General features: G+C 38.1%; 1 protein-coding gene across 1 annotated transcript in view; it reads left to right on the forward strand.

Annotated features, from left to right (window-relative positions):
• The window catches only part of ajm1 (apical junction component 1 homolog), a 33,116-nt gene extending 11,380 nt beyond the window's left edge, over positions 1–21,736 (forward strand). Inside the window, exon 2 of the mRNA XM_007253969.3 lies at positions 13,678–21,736. Coding sequence (XP_007254031.3) covers positions 13,732–17,013 — 3,282 coding nt within the window. The 5' untranslated portion in view covers positions 13,678–13,731 and the 3' untranslated portion in view covers positions 17,014–21,736. The remainder of the gene's footprint in view (positions 1–13,677) is intronic.
• Positions 21,737–26,632: the final 4,896 nt, after the last annotated feature.

Consider the following 26,632-nt stretch of genomic DNA (forward strand, 5'->3'; position numbering starts at 1 on the left):
TAAAGGCCAGACTCAGCACTAGGCACGTCGTACTATAAACAGACATGACCTCAGTAATATTTGATAATCATATCATGTCGTCTATACAGTTGATTTGTATGTTTGTTCACATTTATTACAGTAACACTAATTAAGTCAGTCAGGGAATACCAGCCCAATGCTTCAGTAACTGTGACTCCATACAGTAGTTGAAGAGAAAAATATATATATTTCCCAAACTATTATTAATTACAAATTTGTTTTCCTTTAAATTGTATAATTGCTTTGTTATGCTATTTTGTTGTCATTATGTCAGTGGCATTTTAAATGGTCTTAAAAAGACAATAATATCGCTTATCGCAATAATTTCTAAAACGATATATCGTCCACAAAATAATGATCAGGACAGGCCTAATGGACTCTTATGTGTACAGATGCATGCACCCTACATTTAAATACCTCTCATATAAATGTAGTCAGCAATAGAAGGTGGCAGCTACTCCATGGCAGGGTGTAGTAGCTGAACAATGGGCAGCTGTTCTGAAACAGGTAGCAGGAGAACCCCAATAGTTAAACTATCGTCAGTATCAGGCCAGACAGGTGGGCAGCCATTAATTTTAAAGGAATTAAATTAAAAGGAAAAATACTGAATTAGTTCTATGCGTCCATTCGAATTAGTTATGGAATACAACAGCCTTACTCACTTAAGGCCTCAGCATACTTCTTGCAGATACAGCGGTTGCTTGGCTTGAATGTGATGTAATTGTGGAGAAAGTGAACAACCACAGATGGGAGGAGGGATGTTGGTGTGTCACGAACAAGGAAGCTGGATGAATCTCTGCACGCCTGTGATTGGTCGAGAGCGTAGGTGACAGGCAATCGAAACGACAAAAGTATGCCAGTTTGTACATTTGTGAAGGTACATTTGAATTCATTCAAAGCTTCTTTTTTTTTTAGTAAAAAAAAAGTTTTACTTGATTAAAAAGCTTAAGTGGATTCAAGTATTTTAAACCCTAGTATCTATACTTCTACCTACAGATTAATGAATGTGAATACTTTTGACACCTTTGCTATTTTAAGGGAAATACATTTTTCTCTCATCAAACAGTAACTTTAAAGATAGATAGAGATAGATAGATACTTTATTTATCTCGAAGGAAATTTAGGCATCCAGCAGTAACAACACAATACAATAAGAAACATATTCAAACATAAATAAAAAAAAAAATAATAGAAAATATATAAGGCTATAAAAAACTTACTATACAAGGTAAAGATATATCTGTAAACGAAGCAGTGCAGTTGATGTTGCTAATGGTCATTAAATAATTAAATAATTAACAGAGCAAAGTGCGATGTGCAATGACATGGATTGTGACTGGTGTGACATAGAAATATAATATAAATATGCATCTGTAACAAATATAGTTCTAAAAAGAGAATGTGAATACCCAATCATGAGTAAAGTGTACTTGAATGTAAGTGAGGTTGGGGAAGTGTTAGTGTAAATAATTAAGTGGTTGTACAATGTCCATGTGGTATGACTATAAAGCAAATGACTGTGTTCTCATCTTATTTGTTGCAATGGAAATGCAGGTTATTTACATTTTGTGTTACTAAATAAAAAAGTAGTAAATGTAGAAAATGATCACGGTCAGCACAAATTATTGTGGATATTGCTCAAATAATAATGATTAGCTGATGGTGCTAAAAGTTACAGGCCTACTCTCGACACTAGTAGTATAAGAAGTACTCTTCCAGACCTGGTTTTGTCCAAAGAAGTTTCTTTGAATATTTTTGTTCCTTCAGTGCAGTTAAATCAAATAATAATCAAAAATTTACAGGCGTGCACATTGCTCTTAATACATTTCCAATATTCATGTTTTGCAAATCTGACAGTCCTTTACTATTCTGAGGTATCTGCTTTGCCTTCCTGCAGAGTTCTTCTCCCTATTTAAAGTCACTGGCTGCGCTTGATCTGCACGTCTTCTGAAGAGAGGCTTCATCTGTGTTTGCTTGGTCTATAAAAAGTAGCCTCCTCACACACTCTGCCAGATTTGCGTAGCAGTCAAAGTGAGACAAAACACAGCTTCTCAAACATTCGCCAAGGGCACAAAAACATCACTCTCATCTCATGTCCAGCATTTTACACTTGACATTCAAGACACTACTAGCACAGCTAGAGCCCAGGGGGTGCTTGGGCCTCTGCCCTTTGCCCTCAGATTGTGTCTTCTTGGTCAGTGTGTATGATATTTGTCTTTAATACTGACATTCTTCTCAGCATCACCCCGGGGACAGTGCTAGGAGATCAGTTTGGATTCCACAAGCTTTATTGCTTTTAAACACCACCTCCAGTGCAGTAATAGACGCCTGTAAAGATTTCCCCTCAGTAACTCAGATCTATCATGGATGTACACATTAGGGCTGGCCCGAATAGCGTTTTTTGAGCTCCGGATATTCGGCACTGATTCGAAGCGAATATTCGAATATTCGTTTTTAAAAAAAGAGGTAAAAAAAAAAATAAAAAAAAGCAAATCACGGCCCCTTTAATCCACTGAAAAATGTTCAATTTGCTCTGACCGACGAGACATATTCACCCTGGATTTTTGGTGTTTTTATCCCCCATATTTTTTCTGTGTTTTTAGCTCAGATTTCTTTGTGTTTTCATCCCGGAATTTCTGCTGCCCCACACGCGGCTTATCCGCTGCGTAAGCAGGCTAGGAGGCTGCTGCTGCACGGTTTCTCCGCTGCGCAAGCCAGCCCAGTAAATTGCTGTTTGTGTTTTCACACTTAGGCTATTTGCTTAAAAAAACAAACAAAAAAAAACGTTTGTTCAGGAAGTATTTTATATTCTTAAACATTGTTAATTATATTAGAGGACAGTCATTGTAAACTGTACTTGGTCTATTTCGGTTAAAGGATTGTGCAGGGCATATTACTGATTTTGTATTTTTGCACTTGGGCTATAAGCTCAATATTAAATATTTCGTTTGTTTAGAAATTATTTTATATTTTTAAACCATGTTAAATTATATTAGAGTAGAGGAAAGTCATTGTTAATGACGTTATTGTACTTGGTCTATTTCGGTTTAAGCATTGTGCAGGGCATAGCCGTATTACTGATTTTGTATTTTTGCACTTGGGCTATAAGCTCAATATTAAATATTTCGTTTGCTTAGAAATTATTTTATATTTTTAAACCATTTTAAATTATATTAGATAAGAGGAAATTCGTTCAAACATCATTTTTGTAGGCCAGGCTTTTGTAACCGATTTAGCCCCTACTGTTGCCACATTACCCCTTACGTTTTATTATATAAATCAGTTTCGAAGAGCCTGCATTTTTTTTTATCATGTATAATAGAGGTCTGCGCGAGACTGATTTTTAAACCCACTCTTCCACGCTCCCGCGTTTCTGTCTCGTTACCGCTCCGCAAAAAAATTGCTTCTTTTAATCCCGCGCCCGCCCGCCACATACACATTTTTGCCGCTCCCGCCCCACGTTCCTAATGTAAATTAAATAAACTACATTTAATGCTTCAAATTTACTTATATATTTATTAAAACAGCAGCGCTGAATACTGTGGTCCCGTTCCTTACCCCAGTCCAAACACCATCGGTGTGTGCGTGTGTGTGTCGGTCCATCCTGCGCGTTGAGAGTTTTCTTTAGGTTTTTTTTTTTTTTTACAATTATTACAGTTTTCTTGCTCCCGCATCGTCTGGATTAAACTCCCGCTCCAGCCAATAACAGTTCAGTTCTGTCCCGCGCGCAAGATATTCTGACGGGACCCGCTAAAACAGAAGTGGTTAGAGTGAGGTGGAACTCTGGAAAGGAGAAAAAAAACGAATATCCGAATACCAAAATTAAAAACCGAATACCTACTCAACGAACGAATATCCGAATACCCGAATATTCGGGTCCAGCCCTAGTACACATTATTACAGCCCTAAAAAACCTGATAACATATCAATACACGTCAATAATCTGATAATGCCAATAATAGTAGTTAAGAAAGTGTCACACTGCATGTGATTAATAGTTTTGATGTTTTGTGTTGTGTCTACAGATGGATTGATCAGTGTTTTGGGCTGATACTGATCAACCAATCGTTCATACTGACAGATTTGTAGGCGGGGCTGGATGCCTCAATAATATTTCCAGGAAAACGTTGTGGTGCATCATCGTGCAGGGCTTCTGTAATGTACTGATGTATCTCTCAAGATGGAATGTTTTTTTTTTACTTTTAGAATCTACCACTTTAAAAATGCTGCACTGTGGACCTGTGCAGATGTGTTGTTGTGCTGTAGTTTTGGTTGTGGTTCAATGTGGTCTGTATTGATTTGTGTGGTTAGTGGTGTTAGTTAATGTTGCCGTATTTTGATATTGTACTGGGCTGCGTGGTAGACTCTTGAGAGGGGTATCCAGTTAGTTGTGCTGCAGTTGTCCAAGAGCTGCATGAGTGCTGCATGAGGTTGGATGCACATGTGGACTGGGGTGAAGTTCTTGATGAACTCTGTCCTCCCTGTATTGGTGGGTTGCTAGCATAATCTCTTTCACGTGCATTTATTTTCAGTAATATCTTTCAGGCAATATACTGTATGTATGCTACTAATGAAGCAGAATTTGGCTTATTCCACCATATATGGTGCCAAAGGGTGCATTTGCAGATTGTTTTAATTTGTTCTTTTAAACATGAATAGTAAGTATGTACAACTTGTTACAGCCCTGTTATTTTGCCTCAGACTGAAGCTTGTTGGCTGGTTAACGTCACATAGCAAAACCTAAAACCAGTCGCTTATCATCTGATATCTTCCCACTAGTAATGATCAGAAAAATGTTTAGATTTGGCAAACTGAGAGTTGGGAAGAAAAACACAGGACAGTTTTTTTGTACAGCATGCCTGTGTTGCCAACACAGCTACAAATGTTTGACTGTTGACTGTTTTCTAGTTTTTTTTAAATCAGTGGTGCACCTGTGTTTTCCATTGGCAAGATAGCAATACGCCAGAAATTTACATGAACACACCTCATTTAAAGATCACCACGCCCATCAATGTAGCTATTTAAATGAAGCAAATGTAAATGATGCAAATGGATGGTGTGAAAATAGACTGATGGTGGGGGGTAAGATAGCAATGAACATTGTGATGCACATTGTGCAGGGTGTAAAATAGAGGCCATAATGATTAAGGTCAATCAGTGAAGCTCTCTCTCTCTCTTTCAAGTGGTAAAAACATGGAATTTCTTTCTGCATGAAAATACTTGAAAAGCATTATTTTCTGGCTGTTTAGATCTCCCTCAGTTAAACACATGAACAAAGTAAAGGCAAATAGTATGGGCAGAAGCCGCAGAGGTAGGAGTAATTCTGAGGACAATGAATCTCTGCATGATGGATCTCATGTGATAACCCTGAGAACATGTCAAACTGTTTTAAAATCTCAACAAAGTTTTATTCTTAAAATACAAGGGATCCAGATATTAAATATTGTTATGCTTGCTTAATATAATGCATCACTGCTGTTAAGATTGCAAAGCACTTTTTTATGGAAATCTAAGTCTAGACTGCTAAGAAACAAGAACCAAGGCATCTGGTTAGAAATGTGGTTTGAGGAATGACTGTGTTGAGAGCTCTGAGCAGAATAAGGTGCTGCAGCTATGATCTAAGGATCGGCAGTTTGAATTCTGGGGGACGCTGCAAGCCATCAGCAGTCAGAGTCCAGGAGAGCACAATTGGCTTTGCTTTCTCTGAGTAGGTAGATGACGCTCACTCCCCTTATTACTCCTAGTGTGATGTTGGTCAGCACAGGCATCTGTTAGCTGATGTATAAGTGCTGGGTTGCGACACTTTCCTGCCTCCATATGCTAGGATTCACCCTCCTTTTGTTGGGGGCTTTACAAGTGATAGTGGTACAAGTAATAGAGTCCTAATGAGTAATTGACCATCCAAATTGGAGATTGAAAAACTGGATAAAATGAGAAATAAGACATTTAAAACTAATGGAATATATATGACAGTACATATGGCATAATAAGAAAGGGAACTTGATGAGTGTAAGGCAGTTCACATCCAGGAACACGTTATGACATCAGAATCTGATTGCACACTGATGTATGTGATAAGGGTGTGATAAAGGCTTGGGGCGCACTGCTTTCATCACAGGAGGGCGCACTGGCAGGACAATACAAATGGCTGCTGTGTTATCGTAGTGAGCCCCTAAAGCAAAGCCACGATGATAAAAGGATTCAGCTCCTACAGAACCGAGGAGTTTTGGGAGAAGAGAGTGAATTCCGCAGGCCCAGCCACTGATGGCAGAATAAATTACCAAAATGATGGATGGAGCAGTCTCAGTGAGGCACTGCTGGAACTGCAGGAGGAGACAGCAACTTCATATTATAAGTGATGTTGGTCTAGCCTTTGAGTTCTCAAAGTGGCCAGCATTATTAAAGAGACAGACAAAGTAAGACTGATGGTACTATAGGAAGGTTCAAATAATATAAATAAATCAATTAATGGATTTGTTTGTCACAGCAAGATGATTTTTATATAAAAATGGTGTAATGTGAAATGGTAAGTATATTGTATAATCGCTTAAATATCCTGTTAATATTGTATCATATAATTTATCAGTTCTCAACTCTTGTACAGTATGTAGGTAAAAGGATGGCGAGAGATGGTGCTAAAAGATTCAATGTAGAATGGCAGTTCAGAAGAATGTTCTTTTGTATAGCCCTCTATAAAGCAAAAACCCCAAACAAGTCAATGGCAGTTGGTACCTTATTTTGCTTTATCATTAAAAGGCAATGCTACACTTAGGAATTCAGTTATTAATAACTTTGTCTGGTAGCTGATTTGTAGTCGAGCTGTCAGGTAAATTTGTAAAAGTTACATACATTTTTACAAATCTTATACTGTTGGAAAGCCTGTTAATTTCCCTTTTAAATGCTGCCTCATTTGTAAGGAACACACGTGTTGGATGAGCAGCAGAGCTGAGTATAGGGGTTGGACCCATGAAAAATTTGCCAAATCTTCTCTGTCAATGCTAAACCGTTTATTTTGCTGTTGCTATTGACAGCACTTGACTGGGTCCATGTGATAGGGCAACTTCAAGCTGGTGTTCTGCAGAACCAAGTTGCGGCATTATTTGAAGTGAGTTCTGCTACCAGCATCTCAAAACTGAAGCCCAAATTCCATATAACAGAATATGTCAAGAGACAGTACCCCAGACAAAAGCTCAAGAACATCGTCAAACACCAAACGAGTCAATGGCAGTTTGGCAATGGCAGAGAAGATTTGGCAAATTTTTCATTGGCTCAACCCACATACTCAGCTCTGCTGCTCATCCCACAAATGCATGTTCCTTACAAATAAGATAGATAGATAGATACTTTATTGATCCCCGAGGGGAAATTCTTGACATCCAGCAGCAGGTGTGTATAGTACACAAAGTTACAAAAAGATAAAAAATATATAAATGATACATATAAATACAACAAAATAAAAAATAAAATGAAATTATAAAAGTACAGTCTTTAGTGTGTGTGATGTAAAATGGAGGTAGTGCAGTTGAACACAATAGACAGCGAACACCAGTTGATGTGCATAAAGTAAGTATAAGGATAACAGTTATATAATAATTTAAATTTAGCAGTGCAAATGATACGTAAACAGTAGATGAATGAACTAGTGAATGAACTACTAGTGCAAAATAGGGTAGAACTATAAAAATAGTGTTATGGGCATCAGCAAGATAGTGTGACCATAGATGGGGGTATGTCCATGGTGTGGCCAGAATTGCTGGAAAGAAATGGTGTCACAGAGTCTTCAGTTTGCTGTGCTGAGATGAGTTGAAAAGTCTTATGGCCTGAGGGACAAAAGACTTTCGAAGTCTGTCTGTGGAGCAGGACTGGGACAGCAGTCTGCCGCTGAATGAGCTCCTCTGCCTGGTGATGGTGCTGTGCAGAGGGTGGTGAACATTGTCCATGATGTTCAGCAGCTTGCTGAGGGCTCTCCTCTCTGCCAGTGGTGTTAAGCTCTAGTCCCAACACAGAACCAGCTTTCCTCACCAGCCTGTTCAGTCGTCCAGCGTCCCTCTTGCTGATGCTGCCTCCCCAGCACACTACAGCGTAAAAGAGGACGCTGGCTACCACAGACTGGTAGAACATCAGCAGGAGTTTCTGGCAGATGTTAAAGGACCCAAGCCTTCTGAGGAAGTACAGTCTGCTCTGGGCCTTCCTGTAGAGGGAGTCAGTGTTCACTGACCAGTCCAGCCTATCGTCCAGGTGCACACCAAGGTATCTGTAGGACTTGACCACTTCCACATTGACCCCCTCGATGGAGATTGGCTGCTGAGCAGAGGGCCTGGACCTTCTGAAGTCTATGCACATCTCCTTGGTTTTGGAGATGTTCAGCTGTAGATGGTTCGTTTTGCACCACACCACAAAATCCTCAACCAGGGTTCTGTACTCCCTCTCATCACCATTACGCACACACCCCACGATTGCAGTGTCGTCAGAGAACTTCTGCATGTGGCATGACTCCGAGTGGTATTTGAAGTCTGATGTGTACAGTGTGAACAGGACTGGAGAGAGAACAGTCCCCTGTGGTGCTCCTGTGCTGCTGATCACTGTGTCAGAGGAGCAGTCCCTGATCCTGACATGTTGTGGTCTCCCAGTAAGGTAGTCAGTGATCCAGGTGACCAGGTGCATGTCCACCTCCATCTTCATCAGCTTGTCTCTCAGTAGTAGGGGCTGGATGGTGTTGAAGGCACTGGAGAAGTCGAAGAACATGACCCTCACAGCACCTCCCCCCTTGTCCAGATGAGAGTGAGCTCTGTGCAGAAGATAGAGGATGGCATCTTCCACTCCCACCTTTTCACGGTACGCAAACTGCAGTGGGTCCTCAGCATGGTGGACCTGAGGTCTGAGGTGGTCCAGCAGCAGTCGCTCCATGGTCTTCATCACGTGAGATGTCAAAGCAACCGGCCTGTAGTCATTCAGCTCCTTCGGGTGTGCCTTCTTAGGAACTGGAACGAGGCAGGTTGTCTTCCACGTGGCAGGAACCCTCCCTAGACGCAGACTCAGGTTAAACACATGTTGGAGGGGCTCACCCAGTTGAACAGCACAAGCCTTGAGCATTCTGGGGCACACTCTGTCCGGGCCAGCTGCCTTCCTGGGGTGAAGTCTCCTCAGCTGTCTCCTGACTTGGTCTGCAGTAAAGGTTGGTGGACTGGAGGAGCTGATTTGTCTGCTAGCTGATAGTGTTGATGGTGGTGACGATGATGATGAAGAAGATGGTGGGGGTGAGGGTGATGGTGGTGATGATGATGATGATGAAGTTCCTATATAATAGAGAAATTAACAGGCTTTCCAACTGTATAATATCATTCGCCAACAAGCATTATTACAACAAGGAAAAAAATCTACCAAACACAATGTTTCCTTATTTTTTTGTGAAATGTTTTAGCACGTCTAATGTTAGTGTAAATTGGCTAATAGCTCATAGTTAGCCAGGCAGATAACATCAGTGTAGTCAATTGTATTGAAATTTTGGATCAGATTTTTAATTTAATTTAAATAAAACTCAATAATTTAGTAAATGTTATACTTAGCAAACAAACTATCTGGAATCTGCTTTCCTTCAGAGCTGTAAACTCAACGAGGGTGGTTTAAGACTGGAGGTCTGGTTTCATCTTTTTCACAGAAAGAAACAGAAAGGAACCGTGGCGTCCGTGCACGTGTATAGTCATTGGTTTAAAGAATAAGGCTTTGTAAAGGGAGAAAAGAGTAAAGAGTCAACGTCACTGTAAAAAAAAACCTAGACAGGATTGATTTGAGAGGCCGAAAGGAGTGGGCAGGATGAGGAAAGACAGGAGTGGGATAAAAAAAAAAAGAAGACGAAGAGCTTAGCCTAGCTTAGCGTGTCCCTAGGTTCTCATCAGTTATGTTGAAAGGTTGCTAATAAATTCTGCTTTAGTGTCTGATCAACTTTAGCTTAAAGCATACAGTATATCCCATACACATCATGCAGTCTTGTTATATTGTTCTATACCCTTTCTTCTAGGTACAAAATCTTACCAAAACAAGATTCTGTATATGATGAAGAAGCTCATTAGTAAGGGTGGGTGATATGGCCCTAAAATAATATCACGACATTTCATGGTATTTTTGTGATAACGATACTCTTGGCGATATGACAAAACACTGAATTAAAACAAAAAAATAATCAAAAATACACTACTGCAACAAAATGAAAATAACATTTTATTATTGCATTAATGTGATATGGCACACCCCTAACTGAGATATTAAAAAATACAAAACTTTTATCAGATTTGTAACAGAAGTCAATAATGCGCTCCAAATCTCTTCATATATTCAGGATTAAAGTAAAATAAATGATACTGGACAGATATAATCTGTCTCTAGTAGATATATAATGGTACATGAGAACAGTGTGAATTTTTCTTTTGCTAAAAACAGTAAAAAAGTAGTACCCTGATGTAATAATTAAGGGTGGGTGATATGGCACAATATTTCAGGATATAATATCGTTCACAATATTCAAAAATGTTGGCAATATTATTGTGTACGATAGCTAACCAGGTACCACTAGGCTTAAAACTTAATTTGGGGTTGATAATAATCAGTCCTTTGATGATAGGTGTACACACCTGTCCCTGTAACTGATTTAACATGATCTTTCCTCAGGTGTGGCTTTATGTCACAGAAACCTGGGATTTGTATCATTTTATTTTCACTCTAGACTATACAGACTTCATGTATTCTATGGAACACAAAACTGTATGGCAGCACTTTTGTTCTTGACACAGAAGAGTTGTTTTTATTGTAGAATCTCAGAGGAATATAGGTACACTTCACATGGGAGTTGGTACATCCATTTTAATTATAGTGAGATTCAGTTGCTATAGTAACTATCCAGCAGCGACCACCTGTCGTTTTCCATATGCAGGTATCTGGTTACATGTTGTATGTACAGTCGATTTGTCACTGAAATAACCCTTATAGACGTATCATGCAATATATGGACATGACATTAACTTAATTTTTGCTGATTTGTAGATTGCCTTTTGCCTTTATGTACTACTTATTTATTTCTGAGAAGAGCCTGCCATTGAAGATAAGGCTGGGCCAGTATATCGTCCAAACAAATCATTATCATGATTGTCATTCTTGTGACAGGCCTCATTTTTTGTGGAGTAGGTAAACGTTGGCTGGTTTGCATAATAAAGTAATTAAATAAATATCTCTTGTTTCTAGATTAATGGTAATCTCTCGTGTTAACCTCTCCGCTCCATACAGACCCACATCAGTTAACTGCCAGTGGTCTGCTTTGTGCTCCCCTCAGGCTCCATCTACTCTATAAAGGAGCAATCCCTGGGCAATACAACCAGTGTGTTTCCTTTCATGTCAGTCATTTCGATGCTGCTGCAGAGGTCAGCATCCAGCCTAAGACAGCTTTACAAGGGCTATTGAAAATAAGTAGGACGGCAACAAGCTGGCAAGCGTCTTTGGTGAGTTTTTGGTGCAATATTCAGCGCTAAAAGATTAAAGCCTATAAAAGCGTTACACCAACCTTCCCAATGCCGAGCTGACAGACCAATTAAAAGTTTGTTTTTTTCAATTATACATTGTAAAAGAATACTGAAGTCATCCTGAAGGGGAGGAACTGATCAGAGGCAGTTTAATCAAAACATCTTTGATGATTTTTATGAATGCCCTTTTCATATTGACTGATCTTCATTTCTTAAAGTATGTTTTTTTTTGAGTAGTTGAGTAGTTCTTGCCATAATATCGATTAGAACATTACACAAGAAACTCTTTACAAGTTCAGCACAGCTGTTAACTGAAAGACTGAATTCCAGGTGACTCTACTGCATAAAGCTGACTGAGGAAATCTCCCCCAAATGTGCAAAACTGTCATCTAAGCAAGAAGTGCTTCTTTGAAGAATCTAAAATATTACATACATTCTGGTTTGCCAGAATATATGCTTAATACAAAATAATTTTTTACTGAATAGTTCCATATGTTTTTCCTTATAGTTTGGGTGACTCAACATTAAATTTAGGTGTTTTCAAGCATTTGACTGGTACTGTATATTTTGTTATAAAACTAAATGTAATGCCCAAATCAGTCTGTATGTGTTAATGCTTCGATTTTAGCACCCTTCAGTTAAATTGTGACTAGGGTTGCAGCGGTAACCGGTTTCACGGTATACCATGGTATTAAAATGCACGGTTATCATACCGTGTGTGTTTGCTTATTACCGGTAAAACGCATGCCAGCGGACAAACTCACCCGCGCATGCGCAACTCTGCTCCGCCTCAGCTTCTCAGCACACAGCGGTGAGAACAGCAGAAAGTGCATCAGACTAAACAAATCTCCGTCCGCCTAAAAAAAGGCTAAACTAAAATCAGCAGTGTGGGACTATTTCGGATACCCGCCGAACGCACCCGAGGATGGTTATCCGATTTGTGATCAATGTGGCCATAAAGTCACAGCTAAAGGTGAACATACGTCAAACCTATTCTCCCATCTCCGAGAACACCACCCCGCTGTGCAGCGCAAAGTATGTGTTTAGTTTATCATTTTAATCTGAACCTAAATAAAACCTCTTTGTAGTCGTGCACAACCCATGCGGTAAGCGCCCGCAAAAGCGCTGAGTTATCCGAAATTTGGGCACGCAGGTACAGGCGTGAAGTGCGTGCTACGATGGATTCACGTGTCCGTGTAAAGGTCCTGGCCGGACTGGATGTGAAAGACGCCATTCATTTACATGCGTTCATTTTCTAATTCTGACGTGCCTGTTTTTCATATGTTAAAACCAAACTCGGTGTGAAAGCCTTAAAATAGAAATCTCTATTGTGAGGATCATGTCAGAAATAAATCCCCTCTTTCTGCAGTATCTGGTTATATACCAACTTGGCAGTAAAACGGACGTTTATAACAGTTGTTGATCAGACACTGACCCAGGCTCAGTTTATCAGATAATAAATAATTTAAACTTAAATAATTGTACTGAATATTTTAAATACAGGATCTTTACTTATTAGAGTACATGTAATGTGTATAACGTGTGTGTATGTGTGTATATATATATTATATATATTTATATATTTATATATATTATATACACTCTTAATGCCCTTAAGAGTAGTGCAAAAACCTGGTTTCCTTCACCTGATGGTGTACACCTTATTTTTTTTTTAAGGAGACATTAAAATTATAATTGTTCCAGGTTTCTACAATAAATAGTTAATTGAACAAAAAACCTTTGTTGTAATTTCTTTAAGGGTGATACCGTGATAACCGTGATACCGCGGTATTTTCTGAGACGGTTATCATACCGTGAAAATCTCATACCGTTGCAAACCTAATTGTGACACTAGTCTGTTTTACAATGGCCAATGTGAAAATGTAATTTTAATTTTTACTGTAATTCCTCTGGTGGTATATTTAAATAGGTTATCGTTAAACTGGATGGATTGCTGCAGGGGAATAGCCTATAACACTTATAACACTTCATCCTCCCAGCACTGGTAGTAGCATGTGATACAGGGAGCTTGAGCAATAGGCCAGTGAACAAGTAAAAAGTGGTGGGCAGTGGGTTGTTTTTGTTACTAACCGTTTTTGTGAATGAATATATAAATTATTTAACATTACTTATTTTTCTTTTGCAGGGAATATTAACCTGAAAATGATTTTATGGAGGAGACTAAAGGAGCTCTATTAAAATGACACGCACCGATCCACCCAACATACTGGATTCTACTGTGTATCAATCTGTTAAAGTGAATTCTATCTCGAACCAATCCAAGTCTGATTATTCCTCTAAACAATGTAATTCAACATGCATTAACACACTGGAGAACACCCAGAAAAGCAAAAAAAGGCACTGCCATATATTTTATACTGAGTCTCCAGATAAGCCCAAATATAACACGATCGACATGGACTACTCAAATCGAAGGGCTGACAGATATGCGGCCAACCCAGAAGTTGCCTGGAACGCCTTAGGCCACCAACAAGGACATGCAGTCCACCGCTTTTCCTCTCCAGACATCTACAATGTTAGACTGACACCGCAGCCTATGACTGCAGAAATGACCGGTGAGGTTGCTGTGACCGAACACAAGAGGAGGACCAGATCAAGAAGTGCTCCAAGAGCCCAGACTAATCTCACTCCTGTAATGATTGAAAATTCCCCTCCAGTGGCAAGAAGGGGTAGAGAAGCTCAGAGGTCTCCAAGACAGCCTCAGTGGAAGCCAGAGGTATCTCCAAGAAGGGAGTCCTCCTATGCAGCAACTCGGGCACTAATCAATGAGGTACATCCCATCAAACTACAGCCGCAGAGGACTGATACCAGCAGGTACTCTCCTGTCTATGTTCCTGAAGGCTTAGAGGAGGGAAGGCCTGACAAACCTGCCACTAGTCCTCATGTCCGATGCAGAGTGGACATTAAGCCTGATGAAGCAGCTTTGCAACAACGTGGGCAAAAGTCATCCACTACGAGGGCGGACGTACAGTGGCAAAGGTATTCCAGTAGCGGCAGTCGGAGTCTTACGGTACCTCGCCACTATTCAGCCTCCAGAACACCGACACCCACTGAATCTTTCACAGGTGAATACAGGGCTACTTACCAGTATTCCCAAAGTATGCCAAACAGTTACATGCTGCCAATGGAGACCCCAGTTCAAAGGATGCCTTCTCAACGGGAGTCGAAGGAACAGTACGGAAGGGAACGAAGGGCTCACTCAAGCCCCAATGTGCCAACTAAATTCTTCTATGCAGAGGATTTGGGGAAGTATGGATCTTCAGCTCCTTCAAGAACTTACTATCAGGATGACCGCTACAGCATTCCGAGCCATGCCTATTCTCCCAAAGTACACTACGTCCAAGATCCAAGGACACGCGTGGTTCACACTGTACCAACCAGGCCATATTACACAGAAACAGACGTTTACCAATACCCTGCAGCTGTGTACCCAAAATCTTACAGCGCAAATGAACCTGGACCGTACATAATCCAGACACCCCCGGCAAGAACTTTCTATGGAGATGATCCAAGGACATATCAGATTCAAACAGCTCCCCCAAGGATTTTCTACATGGGTGATCCGTATGTGGCACCAATGGAGCATCACCTTCCAGCGAGGGCATACTACACAGAGGGGCGGCGTCACGCTCGTGTCGTTCAACCGCAACCGGATGACTGGTATGGCTCAGATGTGTCTGGCTACTCCACACACTATACCTCTTCATACACCTCGCAGATTACACCAACAAGAGTTAGGCAAGAGCCCGTGTCTGCACCATGGTACACCAATCCATGTATGGAGCCAACAAGGGCAGTAACTGATCCAAGGCCGTACTCCAGGTCTTGGGATAACATTCTGAACACTCATGTCGAGAGGGAACAACCCGTGCCTCGTGGAAAAAGCGATGAGAACCTCCTCTGTCAGGGGAAACAAACTTTGTCAAGTAACGACAGGCCAAAGCCAGTAGTTGTTAACCTTTCAAGTTCCCCTAGGCGCTATGCAGCTCTGTCCTTGTCTGAGAGTTCCTTAATAGACAAAAGCCCAACAGATGCACGGAGCACCTCAAGCAAACAATGGGTGGTCACCCCTGAGATCACGATCACAGACAACGATATCAAACCTGGCAAGGCTAGTAAAGCAGAGGCACGCTCTGCCAGTTGGGATGCACTGGATTCGAAAAGTGGTCCAGACGAAGATGCTGCTTCCTTTTCTATGGAATCAGCAAAAGAGAAGAAAACGCACCACAGCACCTCGCTCCAGCAGAGTTTAGAACAGCTTGATGAGCTTTTAGCTGACCTTGTCATCGATTACAAACCACCCAGTAGCAGAAGGCCTAGCGAAAACCTGCTGGATCAACTCAAGAAGCTTATTGATGAAGAAGAGGCCGCATCTTCAGGAAGAAAGGATTCCAAAGCAGGATCTGAGAGCAGCATGCCACTTGACAAACAACCCACTTCCATAAAAATAGACCCTGACTCCCTGAGAGACACAGAGAGTTGCGATGGACGTCGAAGTACAGAGGAGTGCTCTCCTGACCAGAGCCCGGATGAGGATGACACAATGATGTGTTCCAACAACAAATGTCGTCGAACGGAGACGTTGTTTAACGCCTGTCTCTACTTCAAATCCTGCCACAGCTGCTACACGTACTACTGCTCTCGGAACTGCCGCAGGGAAGACTGGGACATTCATAAAGAAAGCTGCCTCTATGGACGTACTGGCAGCGTGTGTCGCCACATCATTAAGTACTGTCGTGAGACTGCGGAGGTTCACAAAGCTTTCTCTCGCATAGCCAAAGTTGGATATCTGTCTCGAGGAAGAGGTGTCCTCTTTTTGGGATTTCCAAACCCGGGCTCTTCAACGAACTTCCTTCACTTTGGTCTGGAAAGCCTGCTCATGTCTCCAACGTACCTGTCGTTACGTGAACTAGATGGATTCAGGGATAATCTTGGGGAGTACTGTAAGGAGCTCCAGGAGGCGGGTAAGGAATATGACCCCAACGAATGTTTTCTCTTGAATGTATCCATTGCTGTTGGTGATCAAGTGCCTGACGGACCATCGCCGAGGGTCCAAGCCCCAACCGTCAGGAAGTACGCCAAGGTCGCTTTAGCTTCATACAGCCCAGAGAGGAAGGTTCATAAGAAAGAGAGCGATATGGAGACCCTGATTCTTACTCCACCACCAGGCACAGCTGACATCGACAAGGAAGGCGAGGAGGGGAGGAAGGCGAGAGAGATTTGTTTCATCAACATTCAACGGGAGCTAAGGATTCGTGGGGTGTTTCTTCGCCACGAGTACCCCCAAGTGTATCAGAAACTATGTGAATTTGTGGAGAGCAACAGGAGGTTCACCCCAACCACTATTTACCCTATTGACAAGAGAACTGGCAAGCAGTTCATGTGCATGATAATGGCAGCTTCTGAGCCAAGGACTTTGGACTGGGTAGCCACCCCTCATCTTCTAGATGATATTATTTAAATAAGTGCACCTTTTTTATGTACATATATATGTATAGAAATCCAGATATACATATATATTGTTATACAGTACATATCTATATATCAAGCATATTTATTATAAATGTTTATAGTTATGTATTTTGTTAATGGAGAAAAAAAAGATGCATTCATGTCTCTAAGGCCAGTATTATTTGTTGTTATAATAACGAGAGGAAAAAAAACAAGATTATTTACTGATGTTTTGGTATTTGTGTTATATTTTGCTTTGTATTATTTTTACTGTATTTGTCCACTTTTTTATTATTATTATTTTTGTCAGCACTGCTCTACTCATTCCTGATATTCCTTCACTTTCTCGTCAGTGGATCAAAAGGAGAAATATAAAAAAAAATGTAAAGATAATCATATTTATTTTGGCAAACTACTGTATTTAATTAAAAGACTATTTGGTTCTATGCAAGCATTATCAACATCCTCCCTCAAAAAATAGTTTGAGTACAAAAGATATAACATATATTTAGTGTATATATTATTATACTATAGCATATTATAGCATATTATATATTGTGTAAGAGTGTGTAAGAGATCTTTATGAGTGTCACAAAACAACGATGGAGAAAAAGGAAAAGGAAAACAGCATACAAAAACAAACCTTGGATTTTCTGGCTTATTAAAATGTGAAATATAGGAAATTAATTATTAAAAATGGAAGATGATTTTAATCGGTTTAGAATTGAATGGAAAGGAAACTCTGAATATTAAATATAGTGCTGTAATGCTACAGTTTCTGCAAACAGTGGTTTTCAGTCCCAGTCTTGGATATCCTGCACTGTCCATGTTTTTAATTATTTTAATTATTTTATATATATTTTTTTTAAACAAAGGAAGTGTGCGTGGAGTTCCCAGGACTGGGAATTCTAGAAAGCCACAAAAATGATTTACTTCATGTAGTTCTCCAAGAAATTCAGTCATTGGTGCTTTTGTGTATGTTTGGTAGAATAACTTGAGCAATAAAGAACTTAAACACAGTTTAACTAAAAAAAAAATTATATATATGAAAAAAAAAGTATATATATTGGTTGTATGGTATCCGTTGTGCCATACGTTAGGTATGATACCTGTGCTGTTCCATTTGAAACACTGTGAACTACTGAATCTCTCTTATGCTTGTCATGACTATAATGCCCTTGTAATCAGTCACAACATTTGGAGATATATATTAAATATATTGTATGATTATGATGGGCATGTGATGAACAGCTGCTATAGTTTTGTCTCTAGAGTTATGTGATTGATGGGGTGTGTCTCAGTAGCTGTATGGTATGTTGTTGAATACAGCTGGGAAAGATAAAGATAATGTGTTCTTATATCAGATTTGTACCACGAGAGCTTATGATCCAAAGGGGAAAAATCAAAAATTTAGTAAAGAAACATGTTTATTATCGTAGTTCAATTCAAACATGCCTTAAAAGGCATACGAAGCCTTTGCCCATCTATACAAGAAATAGTTACTGTGACACCAAGAATAAAATCTTGTAGGTATAGTTTTTGCCAGCACTGCATGGCCTAATTTTTACTGTTTTTTTTTTTATTTTATTTATTTTGTCCCAGAGATACTATATAAAAAATCCATATCAGTGCTCGCAGCTGCTGCTGACACTGGTTTCTTATGGGATGCTCAATAAACTGCCTAATAAGCTAATCAGCAGATTCTGAAACTGATCAAGGCTCATTATTAACAACAGACCTAGAACAAAGACATTTTGTATTTTTGTCACAAAAAATCTGACGTTCTCTGTCCTCCTTAAATGTGTAGTGAGTGCATTCCTAGACGGATAGATTGGGACCTTGTTAAATGTACAAGGTCATTTGTAGGACTTGTAAAATATGGCTGGCTTATACAGACTGTAAGATGTAAACTGTTTTATCGAGCAGTGTACACACTGTAACCTTTTACCTGTTTACTTTCTATTTTTTTAATCTTCTTTAAAATTTTTTATGTATTTTAATGAAACAAATATGATGTTAAGCATTATTTTGGCCGATTTAGGAAAGCCTGGCATTGTCACTATCCAAAAAAAAAAACAGACCAGAGATTAAACAAAAAAACATTTATATCAGAATCAATTTATTCAAAACTTAATTTTTACTGAATAAAACTATTGACCATATTTACAATTTGCGTCTGCTATTTGTATGGATCGATTTTGTTGCAGTTTTCATATATTTTTATCATACGGCATATTGCCATTTTTTCTTAAGCATATCAACATATGAGTCATACTTCCCAGCCCTAGTTCCCTCATGTTCTTTTGTTTTGGTCCACAATTTAATTTTTCATTTTTTCTACACAATTTAAATACAGACAGCTACTGTATTTAAATGAAGCCGAAAAATGTAATGAAAAATATTTTTTGGATAGTGACAATGTATTAAACATATTTATTAATGCTCCCACTCCAAGTTTATTTAGTGTATACTTTTAAGAGTATCCGATTCCTTACCAAATATTTAAGATTTTAAAATAATATTTTAATGCCTATATGTTTTAGTGTCCCGTTTAAGTTTATAAAAAGGAAGAATAATAATTATATTTGCATTTTTACCCAATTAAAACAGAAATCCAGTGTGAAAAGGACTTGGGGTGTAGTGAAACATGATAACGAGTACAAACGTTTGTCGCATAGCCCACCTCTTGTCATCCCCAGCATTCATTCCCAAGTCAATTTTACACCAGATTTCTCCTTTAGGCTCTTTAGCACTATTGTCCTTTATTAGTGTTTTGATCACATGTAGGTTAATCTGTAAGAATACTTTAGCACAACTCCTGTGTATGTTGAACAAATTCTATATCTAAATATCAGATTTACATGATTTTCACTTGCCAGGTGTGTCCACAAACACTCATTATTAAAAAAATAATGTGAACTTCTGTTTTTTAATTTTTATTTTAAATTGTTATTATCTAGATGTGTTAGAACACAATAGGCTACTATAGGCTACTGTAGCTTCACTGATTATATATACAGGTCTGGAAAAAAATACCTGAATCAGTTTCTCTGATTTTACTATTTATAGGTATATGTTTGAGTTAAATGAACACGTTGTTTTATTCTATAAACTATGGATAACATTTCTCCCAAATTCCAAATAAAAATATTGTCATTTAGAGCATTTATTTGGAGAAAATGAGAAATGTCTAAAATAACAAAAAAAGATGCAGAGCTTTCAGACCTCAAATAATGTAAAGAAAACAGGTTCATATTCATAAAATTTAAGAGTTCAGAAATCAATATTTGGTGGAATAACCCTGTTTTTTTAATCCCAGTTTTCATGCATCTTGGCATGTTCTCCTCCACCAGTCTGACACACTGCTTTTGGATAACTTTATGCCACTCCAGGTGCAAACATCTAAGCAGTTCTGCTTGGTTTGATGGCTGTGATCATCCATCTTCCTCTTGATTATATTCCAGAGGTTTTCAATTTGGTAAAATCAATCAGAGAACAATTGATTTTATTTTTAAGAGAGTATTTTTTTTTTTGGAGACACCTGGAGTCAATAAAATCATGTACATTTGATTTTTAGTTGAACTAATTAATCTGAAGAAAACTGTTAAAGCACATGGTCCAGATGTTATTGTGTGGCATATAAAGGGTAACAAGAAAGAAACGACTGCATGTGTTTTTTTCTATTAAACAAACATAATTATGATAACCTGCTTGATTATTTGATATTATATTGAAAATATACTGATGAAAGTACAGCTGCCCTCAGAATCACTGGAACAGTCAAGTCAAAATTGCTATTTCTGTTCAAGGTGAACTTTGGTTTAAAGATATACAAAATATAAAATAAAAAAAATCTTTATTAAAGAGCAGGCTAATATGCCAAAGAGAAAAAAGAAAAAAAAATCCTTCCTTTATAAAAGGATACCTGAACAACAAAATTTAAGGTGTGACATTTTTAAGTTATTTGAAAAAAAAAAAAAAAAAACATTAAAATACATAATTGTTGATTGGCCTGGCATAGTAGTCACATGACCAACACAAGTCATAAAGGATAAGCTAGTTGTATTATTATTGGTGCATTCTTGTTATGCTGCATTTGTTTAGATTGGATTTGTCCATTTCTTTATTTTATTTAAGTAACTAAAGTTTGCAGAAATGGAACTAATTATCTTTTTTTTTAATTAAACATTACTCAGAAATCATTTTCTATTTTTTTTCATAATTCATGTATATTAGTTATTCAGAACAATGAAGCTAATGCCCCAGACTACCCATTGGTAGAGGGGAACATTCTGTACCTCATATTCAGATATTTATCTTACATTTACAAAAAATACAAAAATAACAATTTTGCCTACACTGTATCCAGTAATTGTGGAGGGTATGTTAAATAGACTGAATTTCTATATATAAAGGTATATAAAGATCATATAAATATCATTGTGTCAGATGTTAAGAAAAAAATGAGAGGATGTTATATTAAAAAAAAGAAAAATAAGAGTGTATCTGTAATCATGGTTTCTATTTTTTCTATTGGCATCACTGAGTTCCATAATAAACTGATGAAGAAGAAAGACTGAGCTGAAGAGATATTCTTTGTATGTGTTTCTATGTCTCTGTGCAGGTCTGCTGTAAAATACACTGAGGCCTCAAAAAAATATTTCTGTAAGAAATTACATTTGCTGATCATTGCTAATAAAAACCCATAATAAAGCATCCAGATGTTCTCTTCACACATTCTGCTATTCTACTTTATTTTCCTGTTTATTACCAATGGCCCGTCTTTAGTTTGCAGGAAAGTCGCTGCTATTTCCAGATTTAATACAATGTATGTTTTGTTAAGTGTCAACAATTAATTTCATTTTTAATTTTCTACATTGTATATTAATATTAAAGACATGTCAATAATTAATGTCAATCCTCTGATCTAAACCTGATCAACTGAGATGGTGATTTGATGTGATTTGGGAGGAGCTGGAGCTTCATAGTGTGACGGAAAGGCAGCAACTATTGTTCAGCTCCTGCAGTAACTTCAAGATGCTGAGAAAACTATTCCAGGTGACTCCACCTCATGAAAACACTGAGATTAAAATACCAAGAGTGTGCAGATCTGTCCTCATAGCTAAAAGATCCTACTTAGAAAAATCTAATTTTCACATTTTTTTTACATTTGTATTCCTGTGTAGCTTTCATGTGGTCTTAAATAATAAATTTACAAAGAAAAAAAAATCATAAAAAGAAAGGAAACACATTGAATCAGAAGCGGTGTGTCCAAACTATTGACGGGTACTGTTTGTACGCCTTGAAGGGAATATTCAACCCCCGTCAAAATGATAAGGTTAAAAAAATTTCTGATTTGGGATCTGGATTATAGCTTCCACCACAGAAGTTTACATTCCCTTTGGCAAGGGCACTTTCACAACCCCACACCATGACAGACCCTGAATTTATGGATTTGTTGCTGATAACAGTATGGATGGTTCACTTTCTCTTTGGCCACAGTACGTGTTTCCACAGTACGTGTTTCTGGTTCATCTCAGATGAGCCTGAGCTAGAGGTCCTGTACCCATCAGAATATCTTGCGGCGCAGGACAAAACTTAATTGTTATTGGCGGGAGCAGATGTTTAATCAATCGACCAATGAGGGAGCGGGACCACATCGCGTAAATTAATAAATAGCCTGGAAAATATAAAAATTACACAAGGATTTCCATGCATTCTGAACAGAAGGAAAACAACTAATCAATCAGTCAGATTAAGAACAATAATAAACATGCATACATCCAGTCATTTAACTGAATTAAGTTATATATATATAACTTATATATGTGTGTATATATATATATATATATATATTTTTTTTTTTTACCCTAAATTCCTTCCTCCATTGTACAGGCCTTAATCCAAATCTACTACAAGATTCTTAATCTGGTTGCAATCAATGCTTAAATCTTGATCAATGCATTCAGCACTGAGAATAACTCAAAGAAATGTAAAATTTAAAAAGAACTTCATGAGTATAACAGTCTAGCACTTAAGTAAAGCTGCAAGAAAAAAGGGAGCAGTTTCAAGTTAATAGCCAATACAAGCAAGAAAACAACTTAAGATGTTACTAATAAATATCAAAGCAGAGGATGGACCAAAACACACACAAGACAATTCCAGCATCTCCAAATCACCTGACGGCATGTGTTTGGACTGTGGTAAGCGCTATCCAGCACTGTATTGCTGTTTTAATAAATATGTAAGTCAATTTCAAGCAATAAATTGAATTTAATTAATTAATTTTAGGACTGCGGACGGGAGCAGCAGAAATGCGTACAAAGAGATTTTTGGCGGGAGCAGGCGATAACGAGACTAAAACAAGCGGGCAGGAGTGGGTTTAAAAAAGCAGTCCTGCGCAGACCTCTAGTCTGAGCCCAGAGAAGCTTGGTATTTGGTAGTTGGTATTTGTAAATGTCACTCTATACTTTAGTGTTTGACAAATGTTTGCCTTTTTTAAGTGGTTTATTAGCTGTTATTAAATGACAGTTCTTTATGCTGTTCCATCTGCAGCTGCAATTCAAGGTTGGTTGCAAAATACTGAGCCTAAGATCTAAGTCTAAATCTGATAAAGTTTTCTATGTAAAAAAAAAAAAGCTGTAGTAGAACATGCAGACTGATGCCAATTCAGCAGCATTCTAAAACATTATTTCTGCTGTAAAGTCCCTTTAACAACTGCTATCACCACAACACACACACACACACACCATAGCCTAAAATCTGTCCCAGCAGAAGCCTCGCTCAGCCCGAGAGACCATGGAGCCACAAAGTACAGTGAGTCTGAAAGCCGGTGTGGGAAAGCTCCAGGCCACGATGAGGAGACACCGCCAGCCCAGGAAATGTTCCAGCTGTGAAGTAGGTCACTGTAGAGGCTGGACAGGGAAGCCATTTCTATTTTTTTTTATACATTTTCCACACTGTTAGAATGGCTGGTTTAGCCTTTATTGTCATTATTCTGATGGACAATTCTGTTAGCAAAGCTTCATTTCTATTTACTTTAAGGTTAAACTGAATTTATCCAAGCCTTTTTTACTGTATCATGTAAAAAGGGCACTTCATAGTTTTGTGATTTTTTTGTATTGTACTTTAACTCTACATTTACGCCCACACTTCTTCACTCCCATTACTGAGGGCACTAACCACCCTGATTTTTGCTGACTCCACCCTTAGCTCAAATTTGAAAAAGACAAAAAAAATGGGAGGGGTAGTTTGGGAAGGGCACTGGGTGATGTATGGGTTTAGAGGCAGGGCAGGAATGAGAGCTGATTGGCTGAGCTGCAGCAGGTGGGGTGGGGGGTGGGGGTTATTGATTGACTGATAAGCATATTTTGACGTGCCTGCTCACCAAAGTACTCGGACACATGTCCACATGTATAGCACAGTTAGACCTGAGAGGGTGCTGCAGAGGAAAGTACCACAATAAAACTGTTTTTTAAATTAGATTAGAAAATGTTTATAAAATATTTAAGCAGGACTGTTTTATTCAAAGGAACACATTTTAGCTATTAATGGAATATAATGTATTTAGCATTTAAGTGCTCCTTAATATCAATTTTACAGGCCCCAAAGTAGAACCCTGCGGGACACCAAGAAATATGCCAAAATTAAAAGGTTTCCCAAATTATTTACAATAGGTTAAGTTTTACGATTAATAACTGATTAATACATTTATGGGATTTTTGCATGTCATCATGTATTTAGCGTTTAGGTGCTCCTTAATATCAATTTTACAGGCCCCAAAGTAGAACCCTGCGGGACACCATGAAATATGCCAAAATTAAAAGGTTTCCCAAATTATTTACAATAGGTTAAGTTTTACGATTAATAACTGATTAATACATTTATGTCATCAAAATCGTCATGTTTTATCCACAAAAAGAAAATAGAAAATTTTAAGTCTTCTACCAATCTGTTATTTTTATTATATTCCTACAGTCCACATTAATTATTTTGGGGTTTCTGCAGCCCCGCCTTGACCTTGCATATAGGTACACCCTGATATAGCACTCTAATACGTTCATCACTGTCATCATTAATACCAGTGTGATGCCATGAAATATATACCAAGCCCCCTTCGGCACTTTGTTTAGCCCACACTTTGTCACTCACATAACCACTTTGGTTTTATAACTGACATCAGTTTCACAGACCCCAAAACACAAGCCTGTGGGTGCACCAAAATATGCTAATAAAGGTTCCCAAATTAATTACAATAGTTTGCCTCATTCAAAAATGCAGTCCAGGCTGATCCATTCCTACAAACTTCAGCATAAACGGGTGGGGCTAATCAGCTGCAGGCATAAAAGGCAGTTATATAGGAATTATGTTAATGCATAAGTTTTAATGACATTACAAAATCTGTTTTTTTTTTTTGCAGTTCAGTTTTTAAATATGATTATATGAACTAAGGTGGAACGTTAAAGATTTGGAATGTACTCATACATTCATACATAAAATTTAGTCATGACACACACCTAGTTATTTCGGTTAAATCACAGCAGCCAGACATATTCCCAAGAAATATAAAGAGACAGTTAAATGAAGTATTTAATAATTGCCCAATCATGACTCACAATGTGCATACATCTGTGCTGAGCTGGATGACACTTGGATAAATGAATGTAGTGATTTATGTGTTAATGGCCTGTGTGAGTTAAGGGCACCATCTGGTGGCTTTTAGACGTAGCTCATTATCACATTTATTAATCAATAGCACCCCAATTTTTTTATTTTTTCTGCATTCAGTTACTAAAGCTCGCTGTATCAGGGTTGCAGAGGGTGCAGTGATGTTATGCAACTTTATTAATCCGATACATTCAACTGTGATTGGATGATCACACAGACGGATTATTGTAACTTGATTGTTTTTTTTCCCCCTAACCTAGAAAGACATTTTATAAACATTCCTACTCCACAACAGCAATCACAGAAGTAATTTTATTCCTATTCTTTTGCTGCCTTTGACTGTCTCATTCCTTCCTCCTGAATCTGATTTGGACCAGTTCAGAAAGCATGCAACACAAAAGTTTAATAACATAATATTATAATCGTAATTTTTCAAGCAATAAAAAAACAATTTCTACTCACTGTGAATCTTTAAGGATATTTTTGACATTATTGTTTATGTTTGCAGTATAGTTGCATGCACTTAATATTCTGCACTTCAGTACTGGGGTAGATTCTGTGGTATGGTATATAGGACTGTGCTATTTTTATGTTTTATTATTTATTATATCTTTTACACAAAATCAAATTGATTACTGTACTCAAATTGATTACTGTTTACAAAATGCACAAATGTTTACAAATAAAAATATATATATTTTTCACACTATAAGAAGCACTGGACTATGCGACTAAGCGTATTATACGTCACTAGTAAGGAACAAGAGTGTCGCCATGTTTTCCTTCTAATTCAGCAGGTCTTGCCCCTGGGTTGTGGTGGTGGGTAACTAAGTGAAGTAAAGCTAAGCTAACATAACTGTAATGTATATATTTATATATTAAAGTTTATTTGGATGAGCAAAACTCTTTTGTTTATTTACAGTAAACTTAGATTTCCAGATTTCCACTAAGGCTCAACACAG

Source organism: Astyanax mexicanus, chromosome 1 (assembly GCF_023375975.1).
Source record: "Astyanax mexicanus isolate ESR-SI-001 chromosome 1, AstMex3_surface, whole genome shotgun sequence".
NCBI lineage: Eukaryota > Metazoa > Chordata > Actinopteri > Characiformes > Acestrorhamphidae > Astyanax > Astyanax mexicanus.